General features: G+C 40.6%; 1 protein-coding gene and 1 long non-coding RNA gene across 3 annotated transcripts; one reads left to right on the top strand and one right to left on the bottom strand.

Moving 5' to 3' along the window:
* Positions 1 to 2560: 2560 nt before the first annotated feature.
* On the bottom strand, positions 2561 to 17879 carry Mc2r (melanocortin 2 receptor). Of its 2 annotated transcripts, none has more exons than XM_087895931.1 (3): positions 17729 to 17879; positions 10485 to 10602; positions 2561 to 6393 (listed from the first exon to the last, which is right to left on the bottom strand). In XM_087895931.1, the coding sequence occupies exon 3, from the start codon at positions 6298 to 6300 to the stop codon at positions 5407 to 5409; it is 894 nt and encodes a 297-aa protein (XP_087752057.1). In that variant the 5' UTR covers positions 6301 to 6393; positions 10485 to 10602; positions 17729 to 17879; the 3' UTR covers positions 2561 to 5406. The 2 variants fall into 2 exon arrangements, with proteins under 2 accessions (XP_087752057.1, XP_087752058.1); XM_087895932.1 differs by lacking the exon at positions 17729 to 17879 and adding an exon at positions 16743 to 16949.
* On the top strand, positions 17006 to 19737 carry LOC148119969 (uncharacterized). The gene is made up of 2 exons (XR_015734681.1): positions 17006 to 17137; positions 17668 to 19737. It is a non-coding gene; the product is annotated as an uncharacterized LOC148119969 (long non-coding RNA).
* Positions 19738 to 21680: the final 1943 nt, after the last annotated feature.

Below are 21680 nucleotides of genomic sequence, written 5' to 3'. Positions count from 1 at the left end.
AAGGCTCTCTTTAGTGTGCCTGCTGATGGCTGACATCACAACTCAGAAGGCCTTCAGCTCTCTTTGGAGAGCAGCTGCAGAGACCTTCAACTCTTCCCAAACTAATCAGGCACCCACCATAGCATCAGAAGGAAGAGTGGGTAGAGCCAATGGAAACAAGGAGAATCACATGGACCATCAAAGTGTCACCATGGGAACAAGGCTGACTATCCAAATGTCTGGTGGTAAAAGTGCTTAGTAGACAAGAATAGCTATAAATGTGTTTTCATAAAGAGAATATTCTGGAGGAGGGACTCTGTGGGGAGGGTGGGTAAATTCTGAGATAGTATTCCTTCCCTGAATAGATTGGGAGAGCTTTTATAACAGCTAAGGGAAGTTACTTGGTCTTATGTGTCTGCTGTGTGCGGTTGTATCAAGACAGATAAGCGAGCATCGCACTCACTAGCTTATTAATTGGCAGAATGCACAGCACCATTTGTCTTCCTTGAGACTGGCCATCAGGATAAAACTCCGTGGGTCATTAGGAATTAGACTTTAGATGTTTGCAGGTGATGTCACAAGTTACTGGGGAGTCAGGCCCCAAATGGACAGGTAAGACTTGGTGAAAGTATGGCCACTTCTTTTAGTTTTGGCCATTTCTTCTTCACCAGTGGTTCTCAACCTTCCAAATGCTTGCTATCCTTTAATACAATTCCTCGTGTTGTGGTGACCCCCAATCATAAAGTTATTTTGTTGCTACTTTGTAACTGCAATTTTGCTACTGCTTTGAACAGTATTGAGATCATCACCCACAGGTTGAGAATCTCTGCTCTACACTAACTATTCAATCACAGTATAAACTCTTATCACAGTGTTTTCCCAATTTTGTTAATGTCTACAAGATGAAGTTCTTGTTCTTGTCTCGACACCCTCAAATTATTTAGTCATCTTAGCCATGGGGATAATTTTTTTCATGTTGTCCCAAGTCTCTTGGGTTTAGTTATCATCAAAGATGCAGGTTTTTATAGGGAAGCAACATTTGAGAAGGGCTACTACTTAAGTCTTTATCTCCTTTAAAAAAAAATCCCACATGCTAAATCCTCTAGAAAAAAAGGAAGGATAAATTAGGGACAGATAAAAATGAAGACTCGTGACAGGCTATATATATGAGCGCTTAGAACTCATTACTTCAAGATGTGGTACAGCTTCAACCAAAATAAAACTCTCTTAAATAACTAAATTATTCTTTTTCATATCTCACAGACCATTTCCAGACAGAGCATGTAAAGCTTACTGTATTCATAGTTATAACTCTGATATGGATTTTCAATATATATATATATATATATGTCAGATAAAGGTTTAAGTTTCATATATATATGCAAAAGTGGAAAGTGTAGACTCCAATGTGAAGCTATAAAGTTTCTGTTTCAAGTAGCTATTCTAACTGTATAGAAGTTCTCTGAGATGTAGAGACTTTGGGTCTTACAAATTTTGTTGAGTGTGTTTTCTATTTGCAAGTTATTTATAATAAAGTTTATAAGTTAAAATAGCTAGATTAGTTAAATTTCTTAATAACGCAAACAGAAGATTGAATACTATTCTGGAAGGTGTTTCTGATCTTTAAAAAAAATCTCCTATACTCACTTCTCCTTTTTTTTTTTTGCAGAATTTTGCAGAAAATGGTTAAAGTCACAGGCTATTAGAGCGTGTGAGGAAAAATGAACTTTCAGGGTGCCAGGGAGAGGAGAATGCCAATAGCCTCCTGCTACCTGAACATCCAATCTCAAATACAAGTTCAACTTCCTTCTGTCTCCTTTGACAGTTTCAAATCTTACACTGTGCCTTAAGGGTTCCAGCCTGAGGCCGCAGATAAGAACTTTTTTAGATGCTAAAATTTAGAGACAGCTCTGACTGACCCATTGGCTTCTTGCCTTCCTGTCAAGCATTTGCCTCTTACCTCAAGCGACCTGTGCCCCTGTTCCTGTGCGTGTTAGCTGCCACTCTGCTCTGGCTCCATCTATGCTTGCTCCAGAACCTGAGCTCTTTAGCTTTGATGTCACCACTGTGTCATTTAACCCTTGCTGGCAGTCTGATGTCAGAGATCTTGGTGACCGAAGGAGACCTGTGCAGGTGCTTTCCCTACTGAGACTCTTGTCTGTGCCTCTTGTGGCTGTTGGGCACAGTACCTCCCAGCCAAACTGATACAGAAATTTGAAGAGTTACATTCAAGCAAGGTACGTAGATAGTATAAGCTTTGGGAGGCGTGCCCAACAAACTATCCAAAGTTTTAGCTATTATGCAAACAGGTACTTACACTAATAAAAGAAAAAAATGTTTTTTCCCTCATATGTTGGCAAGATAGTTGTTTGCCAATCCTTTAATGGGCAGAGTCAGATAAGCAGAGGTTGGCACCTTCAGATGAAAAGTCTCCCACTGATATGGATCATTGCCAAAGAGGTGAAAACCCTTTCTCTAATTATAGGTTAGGAAGTAGTCATATAAACAGAACAAATAGCATCTCTTCTTTTTTCTTATAATAAAAATATATTTATGGAAAGAGTAGATCTTGAATTTTCAATTTTCGTTTTTTATATAAATTTTTATTTTTTTCTGAGAATTTCATACATAAGTACTGTATTGCATCATTTCTATCCCTCCCTTACTCCCTACAGCTCCTTCCATTTTCTTTCCACTCACTGTCAAATTCATGACCTTTTTTCATAATTATTGTTTTTTGTTTATACAATCCACTATTGTCCATTCAAAAATTTACTAAAGCATATTAGTATAAAATCTTTGAATGTATAAAAGTATGATTCAGAATAATTCTTGTAGAATGACATATTTTAGCTTTATTTACAATTTCTATAATATTGCACTATTTGTAGTTTGTATAAGTTTGGTCAATTTTTAAAAATCTATTAGTGTTATTTACTCCCCTAATAATTTAGCAAATGATCTGCTGTTGCTGAAGATGCATTAAAAGGTCGATGTTCATTTATGATAAAAGCATTGTTAGGAAACAATGTAGGAAAAGAATGTCTTCAGTTTAGTAGAACATAACTTTCAAAAAAAAAATAAGAACCATATTGGAAAAACTTGAATTGTATTATTACTTAAATTTAGGAAAAACACGAAGAATCTCTCAGTCTCTGCTTCCTGTCACCACTGTATAGAAGACTCCAGCCAGGAAAAGACGGAGAGTAAGGGCTCTACTAGCAAATCCCTTCACCTGGGAATCTCCAAGACAGACCAGTAAAATGCATGAGCAAGAGTTCATGAAACACAAGCAATATCAAGTCTACTCAATTTCATGAGCAGTCAAAGATGGGCATCAGACATCTGTCAAATTACCAAGACTTTGAGGGCATAATGAATTGGTGAAGATACAGGCCCACTGGAACTTTTGCACTCTAGTAGTGAGAGTGTGGTTGGCATAACCATTTCGGAAAGACAGTTTTCAATTCTCTTGTTAAGTTGAAGCATGTCTATTCAATGAACATATTCTGGAGAAACTATTTTGCATGTTCACACACAGGAATGTTCATAGAATGCTTAGCAATTCGGGCAAACCCAGGTAGCAGACAATAACCAAAGTACAAAGTATGAATTCATACAGTGAAATAAAGGATCAATGGATAACAGAAATTCTCACTACTCGAAAGCCGTGTAAGGCAGACGCAATATAAATTTGGTCAGCTGCTGTGGAAATCAGACATGAGTTATACTTAGCTGTGTTGAGCATGTCAGTCTTTGAGGAAGGCCATGTCTCTGGATGGCCATGCCCCACATTTTCCCAGCTCAGCGTATAAGCACTTTCCCCCTCTTGAATATGACTTTCTTCTGTTCTGGCACATCCTTAACCTTATAAATCATACTTTTTCTACCCTATGTCTTTTCTTTGTTTTCCCCAGAAGCTCTTATACAACAGGATTTGGAGACAGAAGGCAAGAAGCTGTCTCTTGCAGAAGATACTGAGAATCCAGGGAGACTAGAGTAGCCTTGGATCCTTTTATCACTGATAGTTCTCTCTAGTTTGGCAAGGACTTGTCACTGCAACCTGCTACACTCTGAGCCTCTTCTTTAACTGTGTTATTAATGGCTGAACTTGAAAGTTTGCTTCTTTTACTACTATTTAGAATGCCATGTTTCAATATTGGATATATATTACTTAATGCATAATAATACAATGTTCAGTGATTTTATGTGCCTACATTTTGAACTTGTTTAAAAGAAAAAGAGATTTTTTTCATCATATCATATCCTTTGATTGGGTCTCTAGTAATAGCATGATGCTTGAAATGTTTCGGTCTTGGTTATCCCATAGTCAAAAACATGATTCTGATTCTGATTCTCTCTCTCTCTCTCTCTCATCCCTTATATCTCTCCTTCCTTCCTTCCCCTAATACAGTACATATTATATATTCCTGAATAGGACTCAAATGGGTTAATATGTGAATTTTCCATTTTGAGAGATTTTTGCTTTTAACGTTTGAGGAAATGGAAGTAGGGAGAGATTTAAAGAGTAAGTGGAATCCTGAGTGAGCAAAGAAGACTTATAGTGAAGAGTCATTTATTCTTGGAAATTCAAAAGCTGACTACATGAGAGATGGGCTATTTAGTGGTGGTAATTAATGACCATATTTGTCTTACAAGAACTCTATAGTTTCTAAACTGAGGCACTCTCTATTATGGTTTAGGTAAGTGATCCTCATGTGTTAAAGACTTGGTCTTTAGTTAGCTGATACCAGAAGCAGCCTTTAAGAGGTGGGGTCTGATGGTAAATGTTAGTTCATTGAGATTTTACCGTCAAAGAAGACTATCGGACACCCATCTTTTCTTCTTTGCCATGGGTTTCTGGCTGCCATGAGTTGTTTTAATACATGTTTCCATCATGATGAGCTGCTTCGCCATAGGCCCAACCAACAGCCAGGTACCAAGAACCAAAACCTCTCAATTTATGAGACAAAATAAATTTTTCCTTTTTAAAAGTTGATTAAATGTTCGTATTTGCCACAGAAATAGAAACCTAACCAAAACAGTTAGTTAGTTAGATGGTTAAAAAGTACTTTAACTTAGAGAATTGGTTGCCATGGCCTCCAACTTGGAAAGGCCTCCTAGGACAATTTTGTCAGGTACCCACAATAGAACAAATATTTGCTTAACCCAAAGTCCTCACATTTGTATTGCTATGTTACTTTGTATATTGTTCTTTTCAGCCCATAATTTCATCTCTCTAGATACAATATAAAGTTTGCAGCTGCAGGAAGACTGTCAATTAGAAAGCCAGCTATGTATGGTAAACACTAACTAGTGGGACTATCACCATCTATTAAAGAAAGATGCTGGCCAGAAGCATCAGCACTTGTCAGATTGTCATGCCATTTGACCTCTTTACAATATTTAAATCAGGGGTCAAAAGTTCTACTGATACCTGTTGCAGGAGAGCATCTTCTTGAATGCATCCCTGAGCTCTGGACTCCGAAAGGCATATATAAAGGGGTCAATGACTGCATTACACATGATCAACATGCCATTGATCTGGAAGAGAGACATGTAGCAAACACAGTAAGGGTTATTCGGGCAGAAGGTCATTAAGAGGACGTGGAGGACAAAGGGGGCCCAACAGAAGATGAAGACCCCAAGAAGGATAGTCAGTGTGATGGCACCTTTCATGTTGGCTGTAGGTAGAGTAGAGATCTTCCTAGCATGGGAGCGGGCAAGTAAGAACATATGAATGTAGAGACACAGGATGAAAACTAGCATCAAAGGGAAGAGTGATGTGAAGGTGATCACGGTGGGGATGTGGTGGGAGAAGATCACCATGGCGATGCCGCTCCCCGTGCAGAATATCCAGATTACTGCTAGGGTGATGACGGTGCGGCGCATGGTCACAATGCTGTGGTATTGCAGGGCATGGAAGATGGTGATGTAGCGGTCAGCAGCAATCACAGACAGGCTGAAGATAGAGCCCAGCAAAGAGAGGATGAACAAGCAGTCAATGATGTCATCGGCTGTACTTTCAAAATTGCCACGAGGCTTGAGATAACCCCGGTTTCTGAACATGATCAGGATGTTTTCCAATATCTTGTACAGACTGCCCAACATGTCAGAAATGGCCAAACTGCAGATAAAAAAGTACATGGGGGACTGGAGATTCTTATTCTTGATCACAGCCAGGAGGACAATCAGGTTCTCCAGAACTCCAATGATGGAGATTGTGAAAAATATCTCTTCTGGCAAAACTACATCAGGGCAATCTGAATTGTTTCTTGCCGTGTCATTGGTGTGTTCATATGGGCTGATAATACGTTTCATTTTTCCTGCTTGGGGTTAAGACAGATGGTGCTTGAACTTGACCAGACAGAAATCTTGATGGGTTCTTCAGAATATTTCTTTGTGAGGGAAGATCTGAAGTTAAAGAGAACACATGAAAACACATATTGCAGAAAGACTACAGAATAAAAACAAGCCACATTAGCTTTAAGAAAACTATATTCCTTCCATAAACTGTCATACCGTGGTAATTTAAACAAAACATTTTACTACACCCTCATAGTAGCCGACTTACGAGTAATGTTTGCAGTGGAATTTTGAGCTCTGAGATAATGGAAAGTCATCCCTTGCTCTCTCTCCATTCCATTTTACCCTCATGAATGATGTAGCTGTGTAGAACAGATGAGAGTGAATGCCAGTAGGCCCTTGGGCGAGAGAAGAGTGAAAGGAAGGAGAAGTGTATGGAGAAGGAGGAAAACACAGAATCTTCTCCACCTTGAAGGTCAGGATGGGGTCTGTGAACTGATGTGACCTGTAGATCCTTTCTTTTTCATCCCTTTATCTTTCTGGGTCACAGCCTGACCATAAAGGTGTTAATAAGTGGTTCGCGTAGCGTGAACATTATTACTTCAATTTCCAAAGCTGTTAGGACCTGGGCTTAGGGCTGTGCACCTGTCGTAGTCCCAACTACTCAGGAAGCCAGAGTGGGAAGATCTCTTGAACTCAGGATTTCCACTCCAGCTTGAGCAGCAGAAAGAGAATTGTCTCAAAGCAACAGCAAGACCTAAAGCCAAACACACAGAAGGCAATCACGGAGCTCTTGGGGTGATTGGACATCATCTCTGGTGATGTCCAATAATTTTCATAATGCCTCAAAGTGTCCCCTCAAAGTAGATTACGTGCCTTTTAGGCTCTCTTGAATCCTTCTGAGGAAAGGTCATCCAAAGTATGTAGAAATTCCTCTGTTGCCTGGAGGCTTCACATTTAGTGCTCTTTTGGAGACCAACTGGATTTTCTTGTCCTATGTAGCTGAGTGTGTCTTTTTATTAGGCGTTCAGATTCTGACTGTTGACAGTTGTGTTCTCACATCTTACAGAGTCTGGTAGTTTGAACGTAATTGACCCCCATCAGCTTACAGGGAGAGGCACTATTAGGATGTGTGGCCTTGTTGGAGTAGGTGTGGTCTTGTTGGAGGAAGTGTGTCACTGTGGAGGCAGCCTTTAAGTTCTCGTAGATGCTCAAGATACCACCCAGAGTCTCAGTTCATTTCCTTTTGCCTTCTGATCAAAATGAAGCTAGTTCCATGTCTGCCTGCATGTTGCCATGCTCACTGCCATGATAATAGAGAACTGGACCTCTGAACTGTAAGTCAGCCCAATTAAATGTCTTCTTTTATAAGAGTGGCTGTGGCCATAGTGTCTCTTCACAGTAATAGAAACCATAACTAAGACACAGAGCCAGTGTGGTCTCCTAGGAACAGAACTGAAGTGACTTGTGTAGGCTGGCAGATATGCCAGGCAAAGCTGAAGAAAAGAGTGTGTGCCTGTTAGGGTTGGGGTGAGGCTTTCTGGAATTACCTTTGAGTGAAGTAGGGTCTCTCTCAGCATCTCAGATCCTCAACTAACTTCTTCATTTTTGCTTTTAGTTGATTCTTATGAGACATGAAGCCACCGACAACTGTGACGGAAGTTGAGCAAACTTCCACCTGACTTGACTTCTAATTCGATTTATTTCTGTGTCCTGTGTGGAGTCGACGTGTCTGTATTGGCCAAGGAGCCTAAATGAAATTGTGTACTGCTGTCCACTGTGGTGAGTGGGGTAAACAAGCTGACCTGTAGGGATGGCAAGGCTGGTGTATCAGGCATGGGTGTGGTTTTTCTACCATTGTGGCTTTTGCTACAACGAAGCATGGCAAGTTCATGACTTGAAGCTTTATGATTTATGTATTTTATAGAGTCATTACTAATTATATCTAGCAGCTGATTACCTTGAAGGCACCATTATCAGATATGCTACTGAAGACTCTTCCTATAATGTCCCCCGCAACCACTCTGCCTTTGCCAGCAAAGTTCGAAAAACAGGCTACGGAAAAGTTTTGAAATTACCAATGAAGTGGAAATTTTCAACATTTTTCTTTCTTTTTTGTCATTTTAAAATTAGGACTTTGAGTTTTGTTCCATGCATTTTGATCACATTCACTTCTATCCCCCAACCCCTCCCAGATCCATCTCCTCTTCCAGACCCATACAACCTCGGGTCTGCCTCTTAATTAAAACCAAAGCAAAACAAAACAAACCAGTAAGCACAATTTGTGCTCCTTAGGTATGCTTGAATTTATGGCCTTCTACTGAATCATGGGCTGACCTACTGGGAACACACCCTTAAAGAAAACTGACTCTCTTTCTCCTTCCCCCAGCAGTTATCAGTTGTCAATAGCTCCTCAAGAAGGGGTGGGATGTCACATGCAACTTCCTTCTCCATGTTAGGCTTTTGTCTGGCATGAGCTTGTGCATGTCATATGCGTGTTATCATAGTTACTATGAGTTCAAATGTGCGACTGCCCTGTTGTGTCTGAAAAACACTGTTCCCCGGTAGTCATCTACTGCCACTGGCTTTTTTAATCCTTCTACTTCCTCTTCCACAGTGATCCCTGAGCCTTGAAAGGAGGGGTATGAAACAGATGTCCCATGTAGAGATGAATATTCATTTATTTCTCATTCTCTGTACTTTGATCAGTTATAAGTCTCTGGTTTTCATCTCCATCTATTGAAAACAGAAGCTTTTCCTTTGAGAGTTGAGAGATGCATTAATCTATGGGTACATCAGGAGATGGTTTGATATTATGCCTGCTTAGCAAAATAACAGCAATAGGTTCTCCTCTAGGGCCTTTTTTAGCCATTGGTTTTTGGCTTGCATAATGGTGCCAATATGGGTTTCAGTGTACAGCGGAGCAGGTTTTAAATCTAATCAGAAAGTGGTTGGTTAGTGCTATGACATTCATGCCACTATTGCACTAGTAGGCATGTCTTCCCATGCTGACTGGTCATTATTGTACCTTGATAATTTCACATCTTGGTAAATTTATGATTAGTTTTCTCCTCTAGTAGTGTAGAAAGCACCTTATAGCACCATGAATCTGTCTAGTAAGCATGAAACTTCCAGGTGAGCACCAACTTGATTTCTCCATGTTCTGATGACTCACGTAGACAGTGCCTTCAGCATTAAACTCTTACTCTCAAATTTTGAGGCAAGCCAATAGCAATGGCAATAACTTTTAACATTGGGGGTACCTTATTGCCCAACAATTTCAGAAAGAGGTAATCTATTCCTGACACTGAACTTTTTATTTGTTAGCATGTGATATCCAGTGACCCTTTATGGGGTAACTCCATTTAATTTCTTTATATATGTTGATGGAGGAAGGTCATCTGTCTATGTGTTATTTTCATTGGTTAATAAAGAAACTGCCTTGGCTTTTGGTAGGACAGCAGCTTATATAGGCAGAGTAGACAGAACAGAATGCTGGAGAAAGAAGCAGAGTCAGGCTGAGGCAGAGAGTTGCCTGCCATGAAGCTGCCAGGTCAGACATGCTGAATATTTCCCGACAAGCCATGACCTTGTGGTGAGATACAGATTATTAGAAATGGGTTGAATCAATATGAGAGAGTTGGGCAATAAGATGCTACAAATAATGGGCCAGACAGTGTTTAAATGAGTGTAGTTTCCGTGTAATTATTTCGGGCGTAAACTAGCCAGGAGTGGGGTGGCGGGAATGCGGCCTGCTGCTCCTTCTACAATATGTGTTTGTATATATTAGTATGTAGAATATACAAAGACCTAAAATATCCTAAACATTAAAAAAACCAAACAACCCAGCTTAAAAATGGGGCATGGTGCCAAACAGAGAGTTGTCAAAAGATAAAAAAGAAATGACTGAGAAAAACCTTTTTGATGTTCAATATCCTTAGTAATCATGGAAATGCAAAAATACATTGAGAATTTATACTACACCAGTTAGAATGTCTAAGATCTAGTAAACAAACCCCAAGTGATGATGAAGGGTGCTGATATGAATATGGGAAAAGGGGAACACGTATTCTTCACTCGTAGCAGTGAAAACTGGTACAGTCACCATAAAAGTCAAGCCAGAACTGTCCCCACCACACAACTCAGCAATACCACTGAGGCCTATTCTCTGATAAAACTAAATCCCATCACAGACGTACCTGTTCCTCCAGGTTTGTTGCTGCTCTCTTCACAACAGCCAAGAAATGAAGACAGCCCATCAGCTGGTGAATGGATTTTAAAATATGTAGAGCATTTGCAAAATGAAATAGAATTTAGCTGTCAAGAAAAACAGAATTCTGACTGTTATGAGTGAATGAATGAAGCGGGAAACAATCACTTAAGGTAATCTAGAAACACGAACATTGCACATTTTCTCTCATTTGGGGATTTTAACTTTGAATCTTCAACTAATGTGTATTCTATTCAGAATAATATAGAAGTCAGGAGATTAGTAAGGAGGGGATTTCAAGAGAGGGGAGATAGAACCTTTTTGTATAATGGGATAGAGGGGAATGATGGAGCAAGAAAGGCTAGGTGAGTGCGGAAAGGGAGGGCAGAATAGAGGAAGGTACCGGGGGAGGTTAAGTACACTGGAGACATTTGAAAAAGCTGCGTGGAAACCCACTACTATAGAAGTTTCAGAAAGTACATATATAAGCAGATGTAGAAATTTAAAATTTTATAAATATATTTGATGTCACTCTTATGTAGGATCTGAAAATGTTGATCTCAGCAAAGTTGGTAGAAGAACAGTGGCTTAGGAACGTGAATGAAGACAGCTTGGTTAAGGGGACCTGTGATACATTATAGTTAGACAGAGGGCCATGCTCTGGTGTTTCATTGTATGGTAAGGTGACTATATATCAGTGTTATTATTGTCAATTGATGTGGGAGAATTGTCTGTATTCTGTCAATCATATTTAATAAAACGCTGATTGGCCAGGCAGGCAGTATAGGCGGGAAAACCAGACAGGAAGTAGAGGTGATGCAATGAGAACAGGAGAATTCTGGGAAGCAGAGAAGTTCCTCAGCCACTCCTACACAGAACACCGAAGAGGCAGCATGTAACGTGCCCAGCTGAGAAAGGTATGGAGCCATTATGGCTAACATAGATGAGAATAATGGGGTAATATAAGTTATAAGAGTTAATAAGAAGCCTGACCTAATGGGCCAATCAGTTTATAATCTTATGGAGTCTTGTGCGTGATTTTCTTTGGGGCCTGCCTGCTGTGGGGTACTGGGAAGGACAGATACCCCAACAAGCCAGCCCCTCATACTACAGTCAATACTGTGGATGTAAGCTCCAGCTTTGGTGGGAGTGTGAGCTGCTGCTGGATATATAAGGGGATGGGTGTGGGAATAGAGCTTTGGTTGGGACTAGATCTTATTGCTGGAACTGAGACTGTTGTGTCTTCAAATGCAACAGATTGAACTGGTGTTGTAGCTATTCTTTATGGAAATGGACTAGTGGTTGCAGAAGCACCACACCCAGAACTTCCCTAGACTCCATCAAAAGTGAAGAAGGTCTGGGGAAATACTAGAGGAGCTGCATGGAGGGAGAGACCTAACATCTAGTAGACCTGGGGACCCAGACCCACCAGTGGCAGGGGCATTGACAGGGACATGAGCTCTTGTTCACTTGTTCTGGTTCACTTTCCTGGCATTTCTATATGCTCTTGGGGGATGCTACTGAGAGTAGCTAGCCCTCTGGTTTTTAAACCACACCTGGATCTGGTACTCCTTCAAGCCAGTTTCCCCCCCCCCCCAGATCCATATGTTGCTTATATGTGGGAAACTTGCAAAATCTCAAAATTCCTTGGTGAACTTGGTGTGTTCACTCTGCTCATTGCTTGAAGCCTTGAGGGGAAGTTGAGGCCCTGGAGGGACTTGGAGAGCCAGACCTGGGAGACAAGGTGGATCTGAGGGACATGGGTAAACCTGGAAACCTGGGTTCACTTGGGGTCCTGGAGGCATCTGTAGACCTGCAGGGAAGGGGCTTTAGGAGCATTTGGAGATGATGGGCATTAGGGTGCCTGGAGGCATTTGGAGAGCTGGGGCACCTGTGTATTTAGAAACAGTGGGGGATCTTCCTCCATTGGAACATCTAGGAAATCAGCAGGATTCTATATCTTGGTACACTCTGTTCAGGTGTTTGAAGATTTTGTTACAGGATCTGGGGCTTGTCACCTCTGATTGTTGGGCCCTCCTTTCCCACCTACTTGACAGTTTTCCCACTAATGCAATCTTGCAACCAATTTTGAATGTTCTCACCCCAGAGAAATCATAAATATTTAAGTTGATATACATGCCAATTATTCAAGTTTGAGCACCACTTACAATGTATTGCATTTATCAAATCATCACATTGTTTCCCCATAAACATGCATAACTGCTATGTATGCAAAAATAGCATTATGAAGAAACTAACTTTAGGAGCAACCTGAAAATTAACTTTGCAGCTTGCAAATTAGCAAAATGAACACAATGATCCTCTTTGAAAGGCTATTATTCTTCATGAGTCCTTCTCGCTTCCAAAATAAAATTTCAGTTTTAAAACTACTGGGGTCCGAGGTCAGAATGTAGCCTAGTTAATGAAGTGTTTGCCTAGTATGCTCAAAGTGGTGATTTCCCTTCCTCACCCCACTTAGACTGGACTTGGGGATGCACACCTGTAATGCTAGCAGCTGGAGGTGGAGCTAAGAGGATGTAAAGTTCAAGGCCATCCTAGGGCAGCATCTCTGAAATATTCCAAACAGATCACCATATTGTTCTAATCAGTAAACACTAGGCATTATATATCATTTTTAAAAAGTTTAAATTTTTTTGTGCTAGAGAGGATGTGGGGTAAGGGGAACACTCCTCCATTGTTGGTGATAATGCAAACTTGTATAGCCACTTTGAAAATCAGTATAGTGATTTCTCAGAAAATTAGAAAACAATCTACCTCAAGGTCCAGCAATACCACTGTTGAGTATATACCCAAGGAATGCTCAATCATCACAAGGATATGTGTTCAACTATGTTCATAGCAGCATTGTTTGTCATAGCCAGAACCTGGAAACAACCTAGATGCCACTCAACCAAAGAATGGAGAAAGAAAATGTGGTACATTTACACAATGGAATACTACATAGTAGTAAAAATTAATGACATCTTGAAATCTGTGGGCCAATGGATAAATCTAGAAAAAGCCACATTGAGTGAGGTAACCCAGACCCAGAAAGACAAATATCAAATGTACCCACTCATAAATGACTTCTAGACATAAAGCAAAGAAAAACCAACTACAGTCCACAATCCCAGAGGACCTAGACAACAAAGAACACCCTAAGAGAGACATACATGGATATACATAGGAAGGAGAAAAATACAAGATCTCCTGAGTAAATTGGGAATACGGGGCTCATGAGAAAATGTAGAAGGGGAGGAGGAAGAGAGGGGAGCTAGAGGCAAGTGCATCTCACTTACGAGAGGCTTTCTGACTCAGCTTTAGAAGCAAAAACCTTGCAGTTCTATTAAGAGGCCCCACCACCAATCACTTAAATAGTATTGATGAATAGCCAATAACAGGCTTCTTGGTGGTGGCAGGGACCTTGAAACTCCATAGTATTGTGGCAATAAACATGGCACCGACTAGTACCTCTGTCATGAGGTTAGGCTTTCAGAAAGCTAAGGAATGGAGTGGATCTAGCCATTAAAGTCATGGCTTTAATCCTAGCCAAAACAGTAAATTAAAGACTCATGTTGTCAGAAAAAGAAAAGTATACAGTAAAGATAGATTCAGAGAAAAGAAGCCTCTAAACGGTTTAGTGTGTTTAAAAAATATATGTAGGCTTGGGAGAGAAAAGAATAAAGATAAAGTCCTTAAAATAAAAAAGAAAGAAAGAGAGTAGTTGGGTGTGATGGCACACAACTTTGATCCCAACACTTGGAAGGCAGAGGCAGGCAGATCTCTGTGAATTCAAGGACAACCTGGTCAACAGAGTGAATTCCAGAACAGCCAAAGATACACAGAGAAACCTAATCTCAAAAAGCCAAAAGTTAAACGTAAAAATAAAAGAAATAGAATTTAAAATAAAGCCACATAAAGATGGAAAACACACAGAGAATCTGAATCCTGTATGTTATTACATTCTCTTTGAATTGTTTGAATGCTGAGGAAGGAGCAACAGCTGCTAAAACATATTTAAATATAAATGTTGCTAGATTAATCCAACATACATATTTTGAAAATGTCTTGACTTCAAAATTTAAGTCAAAAAGTATGTTACTTTGGAGAAGAGATTTTGCTTTTGTTTCCATAAGAAATGAGAAGTGGTGGATTCATTTTGGGTTAAGAAAAATCATGTTTGATCAAGGAAGACCGCCCCCCCCCCCCAAAGATTCTCCAATAGGAGCAGATGGTCCAGATGACCCAACATTTCAGAGAAATTCTGCTGGAGTTTCCTCTGAGTTCTCCATCCAGAACAGTTTAAAGACTGTTGGCTGGGATGATCAAGCCTCACAAAAAATTCCATTCAGGACTTAACCATAATCCAAAATTTTCTTTAGGTCCCCATTTTTAAGATTATCAGCAGCCCCAATCAGAAGGAAATATCCTGGAAAACTATACCCACATTCCCAAAAAGATGGATTATGGATGTTTGTCTTTGTTTAGAATGATGATTACAAGTTGTTATGGATAATGGTCAGGAGAAAACTGAACAAAAGAGATTCTATTCAAAGTTCTTGTTTTGAAAAAAAAACAATAGGGGAAGTTCTGTGGGATAATGGTCTGTACCCTGTACTTGTATTTTAATAAAATGCTGATTGGCCAGTAGCCAGGCAGGAAGTATAGCTGGGGCAACCAGGCAGGAAGTAGAGGTGGGGCGACCAGAACAGGAGAATTCTGAGAAGAGAAAGATTCAGTCTGTAGTCATCACCCAGATGCAGAGGAAGCAAGATGAGAAGGCCTTGCTAATAAAAGGTACCAAGCCATGTGGCTAACACAGACAAGAATTATGGGCTAGCATAAGTTATAAGAGTTAATAAAAAAAAAGCCTGAGCTACTAGGCCAATTAGTTTATAATCAATGTAGAGCTCTGTGTGTTTCTTTGGGGCTGATCAGCTGTGGGAGCAGGTGGGACAGAAACCTTGGTCAACAATCTCCCAAGTGCTAGGCTCATATGCATGTGCCACCCTGCCAAGATAGACTTGTAGCTGGTATTAATGAAGCCTGTTAAAGGTAGCAGAAGGATGCCATGCTCACAGGCCTTGTTAGGTCCAGGATTCCTGTGACCAGTTCATGTTTACTCTCCCTGGTTTTGCAGAAAAGCTCCTTATATCCACAAGGGGTGACTGTACACTCTGACTCCAGTGCACACCCCCTGACCTCTGTGGAGAAATCCCCACCACTGACTTTAGAGGGAGCCTCTTTCTGCACAGTCAGTGGAATGAAGTCTGAGCTTTGGACCACAGTGGGCAGAGCCCAGCAGCTTACCGAGCAACAAGACCAGGGAAATGACCAGAGTGAGGAATGAGAGTGCCTGGCCAGCCTTTCTACTTTCTACTTGTTTCTACTGCGGAATGGACAAAGAGCCCAAGTACTTTAGGAGTTTAGGAAGCTTCTCCTGGGAGAAGAACCACTACAGTAACCCTTTCTGCCTTGTCTGACCTTAACCTTAGCCAGCCAAACTCTCCCCACCCACTGCTGATCTCACTTACCTGACTGGTGTCAGGCACTTCAACTCCTCCCTGCTGGCCTTAGAGGCTTGGCTCCATAGACTTTTATCTAAGGGCTCTCCATTTTTGAAGTACAGGTTAAGTCTTAATTACTTTCAGATGTTCTTTTGCCCCACCATGTTGGATTCTATGTTATTCATGTTTTGCTCGTACTTTGTGCTGAACACTTATTTTAAAATGAATCTTCTAAATCCCAACAAACTGGCTCCTCATTACCAGGACAAAAGATGCCACTGCCACTGGTCACCATTCTTCCCCACCCCCATCCTGCCCAGACCTTAGGTCTCTCTGGCTCCCAGGGAGTCTTGCTTCTGTGCCTCTCTGTACCTTGTGCACAGAGCCCTTCAGCTTCTTTCAAGCAGATCTCAGACTTCCATAAATTGCCAGCCCCATCAAGTGTTCTTGTCGATAAGGTCTACTCTGCTAATCTTAAGCCCAGACAGCACAAAGCAAAAATCTTGGAGCAGAGAAAAGAATGCTAAGTAACTCTGCTTAGAAATTAGCTAAATTAAATATTTCGGTATAAAACAAGCCTAGAGATAATAATGAGGTGTCTCCATGGGCTCCTAAAAAAGAAAAAGAAGGAATGAAAAAGCTGTCTTAAGTTGCTATAAGGATATGAGAAGCAAATCTCTTTCTCTGATAGGAGAGATGCAGAAGTCACTGAGAGGCAATTGTCTTTTGAAGCTACTCACCCAGTTTCTGCCCTCCCTTGTCCTGCCCCTGGCCTGAGGGCGATCCCCCTTCAAAGGCTGGAGGCTCTGTGCAACCTCACAGTCTTGTTTCTTTGTCGGAGCTGATGTGAGGTTTCATTTCAGCAATATGTTCTTGTTCTGGGGGCTCTGGGACCCCACTCAAGGACTTACGACTTGCAATTAGGCAGTGCATAGGAATTTAGTAAACAGTGTAACAGTGTTGCTCAACACGAGAATGAGTGGGCAGAAACCCTTCACTCCTCCTGGGATTGCAGGGAAGGAGGTCCCTTCTTTAGTCTTGCTCAAGGCCTTGCTCTCAGTAGCTCCATGTATCCCTTCCTGTTTTCATCCCTTTTGGACTTTGTATATTGCATGACAGCCAGGCAAGCAAAGTGGTGAGTGTATGCATGTTCCGAGTGATTCTCACTTTGGGGAACATCTGGCAATGAATATGCTTAACTCTTAAATATGCTGTGTCTCAAGGAGCTGCCCCAAGCTAGAGAACGACTGAAAAGCAGAGGAGGTGTGCATTGTCACTGAGTCACACAGGAGGTGTGTGGCAGTGGTAGTGTTGCTCTGAGCGGCAGGGAGCCATCATGTGCCAACTCCCTGGTCTTTTGGCAACAAAACTCTCCTGTTTTTAAACATAGAAAGTATCATTCAGGAAGAGGTGAAAGGGAATGATTTTATTCTCATCTCTTGCTCCACTAGTGAAACCATGTTGTAACTCTTGGGTGGAGTTTGGTAATCATTTAAAGACCAAGAGAAAAATCAATGAATTCATTAGTAGGGAGGAAGTTTCAGGTAGATGAGGCAGTAATAGACTTTATTTTTATATTCTAATTAAAAATAAGATACTTAAGAAGGATGTAATACCATAGTTAAGAGGCTTTGTGATGTAACATTTTCTTATGTATGTTCTTAGCTGTTCTAGTCATGGTTCAAAGCATGAAAGGAGATAAGAAATTTGTACAAGATGTTCTTACCTTCAGCTCTGAAGTAGGATCTTTCTGGCCACGATGACCGAGAAGGAATGAGCTTTGAAGAAGAGGAAGCAAATGACGCTTGAGCTTTGAAGACAAGCAAGCAAATGATTCTTGAACCAGAAAAGGCCGGAACATATGCTTCACTGGGAGACAGCTACTTGTTGTCATAACCTTGAGTAAATGTCACTTGAAATGAACTGCGTACTTCTGGTAACACAGAGCTGGAGAGGCCGAAGGAAAGAATCTCATGAAGGCAGCATTCCTGGCTCTAAAGAGAGGAGATTCTTTTGAGTGTTTCTGAAGATGTCTATGGCAGATTGTGGAATTGTAATCTTTTTCATTTTAAATGTCATTTTAGAATTGCATTTAATTATTCAAGGAAGGAATTAATAAGTTGGAATTTTCAGGGAATTGTTCTGGAGGAACAATTATTTTAAAGTTACAAATGAACCTCCTAAGAGTTCCATCTTATCAACATTTGACTCCTTAACCTCATTGAGAATAAGAAAATAACCCTATCATTCATATTTCTAAGACAAACAAGGGACCAAAGGAACTTGTGTGCTCAAGGGCACCTGATGGGGCTTGGGCCAAGATAAAAAAGAAACCCAAATTTTTCTGCATTGCTAGTTCTTCTCTGACTAAATCTGTTCTGAAAATCACTACTAATGGTTCATCATTCAAACCAAAATTGTTCAGTTTGGGGGACTGCAATGTTATTTTCTGTTTGCCAAGGTCTTCGGGAAAGGATTGCTTTTGATAAATGCCACATTACCGAGAAGCATGTGTCCATGTGTGTGTTAGAGATTGAACCCTGGGCCCCACAAATTCTAGGTCTGTACTCTACCAGGAGGCAGATGCCTAAGTCCATTCTGATTTTAAGTGTGGACTGGGTCACGATTTGGTTGGGGCTGGATTTATAGCCTGAGAGCTGAGCTCTATGACCAGGGCTACAATGGCATCACTATTTTACTTATAAATTATACTTATAATTAATTCCTGCTCACTCTCAAGATGGGACTGAACAAGAGAAAGGCAGAAAGGACATCACGGCATTACTGCAAGCTGATTTTCCCACCACCCTATTCAAAGTTAATAGCTTCCTCATGGGAAAGGAAAAGAGGAGTAGAAAACAGAGAAAGACTAGAACAGGGACCAGTGTGACAAAGGGAGAGGTAGGAGATGGGGGGGGGGGGCGTGCTATTTTAACAGTGGACAGAATCCTGGGGTTTGGAATGTAACTAACATATGTTTATGCTGAAATGTGCTGTTGATCCAACGATAATTTATGTAGTGTTTTCTATGTTCTAGCTATGGTCATTGCTCTTAGGTTTTACATATGTGGTCATTTTGTCTTCATAACACGGAGGCTGGGGGTACGATTCAGTGATGGTTGCCCAATATATTCAAGGTTCTGAATTTTATCCCCAGCACCACATTTTAAAATCTCCTGAATTTGATCCCCAGCGTCAGATTTTTCAAATCTTTTGCAACACGTGTGAGGTAAACTTTACCAAATATTATGATATTTCAGAGACCATGATAAGCATTTCTGATTTTGTTCTAAGGATGAGAAGAAACTACTGGCCTTTAGAAAGGGGGTGATTCAAAATGCTTCTTGGGCTGCTTGTGGAGGATACACTACAGGGATAAGAAAATGGAGAGGGAGTGGAGGTGAGAGGTAGAGTCTTCATGGGGTGTGCTGAAGGAGAGAAGGGCAAGTGGGAAAGTAAAACCAGATATAACCCTTTCAGACTGAAGTTTTGTTTTTAAAATAGGGCTGGAGATGTGGCTTAGTGGTCATGAGTGTGTACTCCTCTCACAGAGTTAGAGACTAGGGTCCCAGCACCAAAATCAGGCAGTTCACAATCAATTATAATTTTGCTCCAGGGTCTGATTTCTTCTTGTGGCCTTCACAGGTACTCATGTGTATATACATCCATACAGATACATAATTAAAAATAAAGGCAAATATATAAAATAAAAATTATGAGTGTTAAAATTTTCGACCTTCTTCTTATGTGTTTATTTATTCTTTGAGAATTTCGTTCTGCGTATTTTTGTCACTTTTGTTTCTATCCCTTTTCCCCCCGCTCCCTGCAAACCCACGTCCTTTCTCTTTCTGAAAGCAAGGAAACCATGTCTCGGTTTGTGCTTTGAAAAATCCTAGAAAATACAAATCTGTGCCATGTGTTTGTTCTAACGTATAACTCAGTGCTTTATCTTTGAGGGGAAAAAGCCATTAATAGATATTAGGGACAAGATCAAAGTAAACAGAAGGTGTACAATGAGCTCTGTCTCATGAAGTCCTATTCAGCGCCCCAGACAGAGGTAGTCATTGATCAATAAAAGGTGACAAGTTTTGTTCAGATGGGCAGTTACTCCCTGATAGCTTCATAGCTGCCTGCGTAGAAAAGAAAATCTTGTGTACACTGTCACAGTCTATAGGTTCCTATGTTTGTCCTGCTCTGTATGGAAAGACACTGTCTCCTTAAAGTCTGTCGCTGCTCTGGTTCTTATAATCTCCCTGCCCCCTCTTCTGCATGGATCCACAAGCCTTGCAGGGAGGGTGTGATAAAGGAATCTCATTTGGGGCTGAGTACTACAAAGTCTCTCACTCTCTGCATGTTGTTGGATTGTGGATCTCTGTGAATTGCCATCTACTACAAGAAGCTTCTCAGAGGAAATTTGAGGAATTCGCTAATTTGCAGATATAGCAACATGCTGTTACAAGTTGTTTTATTGCTATGTTCATTTATCAGATTAATAGTAGTAGGATTCTCCCTAGGGACCATGATCTAGCTAGTCTCAGGTTCTTAGCCTCAATTATAATTTCAGGTATGCATTCCATTTCATGGAGCGGGCCTTAAAAAATCCAGTTAAAAAGTGGTAGGTTACTCTTTTAACATTTGGGCCATAAGTGGGCATTTACCGTGTACAGGCTGATATTGTGGCTCAAAGGGTTCATAACTGGGTACGGATGATTCCTTTTGCCCTCCAAGAAGCACATAGAGCATATTACAGCATTATAAACACTAGCCAGTAGGGGTAAAGTAGTTTCCAGTTGACTACCAGCTAGATTTCTCCATGTTCTTTGCCATTGTATATGTGGTGTCTCCAGTAAGACAACCTTACTTTCAAGTTGTAGAAGGTAGAAAAAGATTGATTATCTCTTTGGCCAATTTCTCCAAAAGATCTAACCCTTTCCTGGTGCTGGAGCGGGAGTAGTGGTTGTCTAGCAGCACATAATGTTGGCTGAAGTATTATCTCTCTCATTCTATCAAGACAATGTTTTGATATGCACATACATGATAAACTGATTACAATAGATAGCAATCAAATGATTCTTCACCCCGAAGAGTCACCTTTTCTTCTCGGCAGTGAGGACTTCACCTTTTCTAGTAAAGCTATTTTTAATTTTTAAAATATTGTTCGGTTTTTATTCATTTATTTATTTTCATTTTATTTTTTACTTCTTTGAAAAATAGATTTTTCCCCTCACAAATATATCTCCTATGAGTGCCACTTCAGTCTCTGAGCAGTCATATGTACGTCAGCCCTGCTGTGTGTAGAAGGCCTTGATTTCTTGGTGTCCTCCATCCCCTCTGGCTTCTATACTCTTTTTGTCTCCCCTGCTGCAGAGTTCTGTGAGCCCAAAGGGTAGGGACTTGATAGAGGCATCCCATTTTGGATTGAATGTTATAAAGAGTTTCAATCTCTGCACATTGTCAACTTTTGGGTCTCTGTATTTGTCTCCATCTGCTGCAGGAGGAAGTTTCTCTGATGATGGCTGAGTAAGACACTGACCTATCAATATATCAGAATGTCATTAGGAGTCATTGTATTGCTATTTACTTTTAGTAGAACAGCAATATCTGGTTTTACCCTAGGTTTTTGTACTATCTAGTCTCAGGTTCTTGGTCACCCAAGCAGTGTCAGGAATGGGTTGCAT

Source organism: Myodes glareolus, chromosome 13, assembly GCF_982192425.1.
Source record: "Myodes glareolus chromosome 13, mMyoGla1.1, whole genome shotgun sequence".
Lineage (NCBI taxonomy): Eukaryota > Metazoa > Chordata > Mammalia > Rodentia > Cricetidae > Myodes > Myodes glareolus.
Note: the sequence above shows the minus strand (reverse complement) of the source record. Positions and strands in the feature narration are given on the sequence as shown.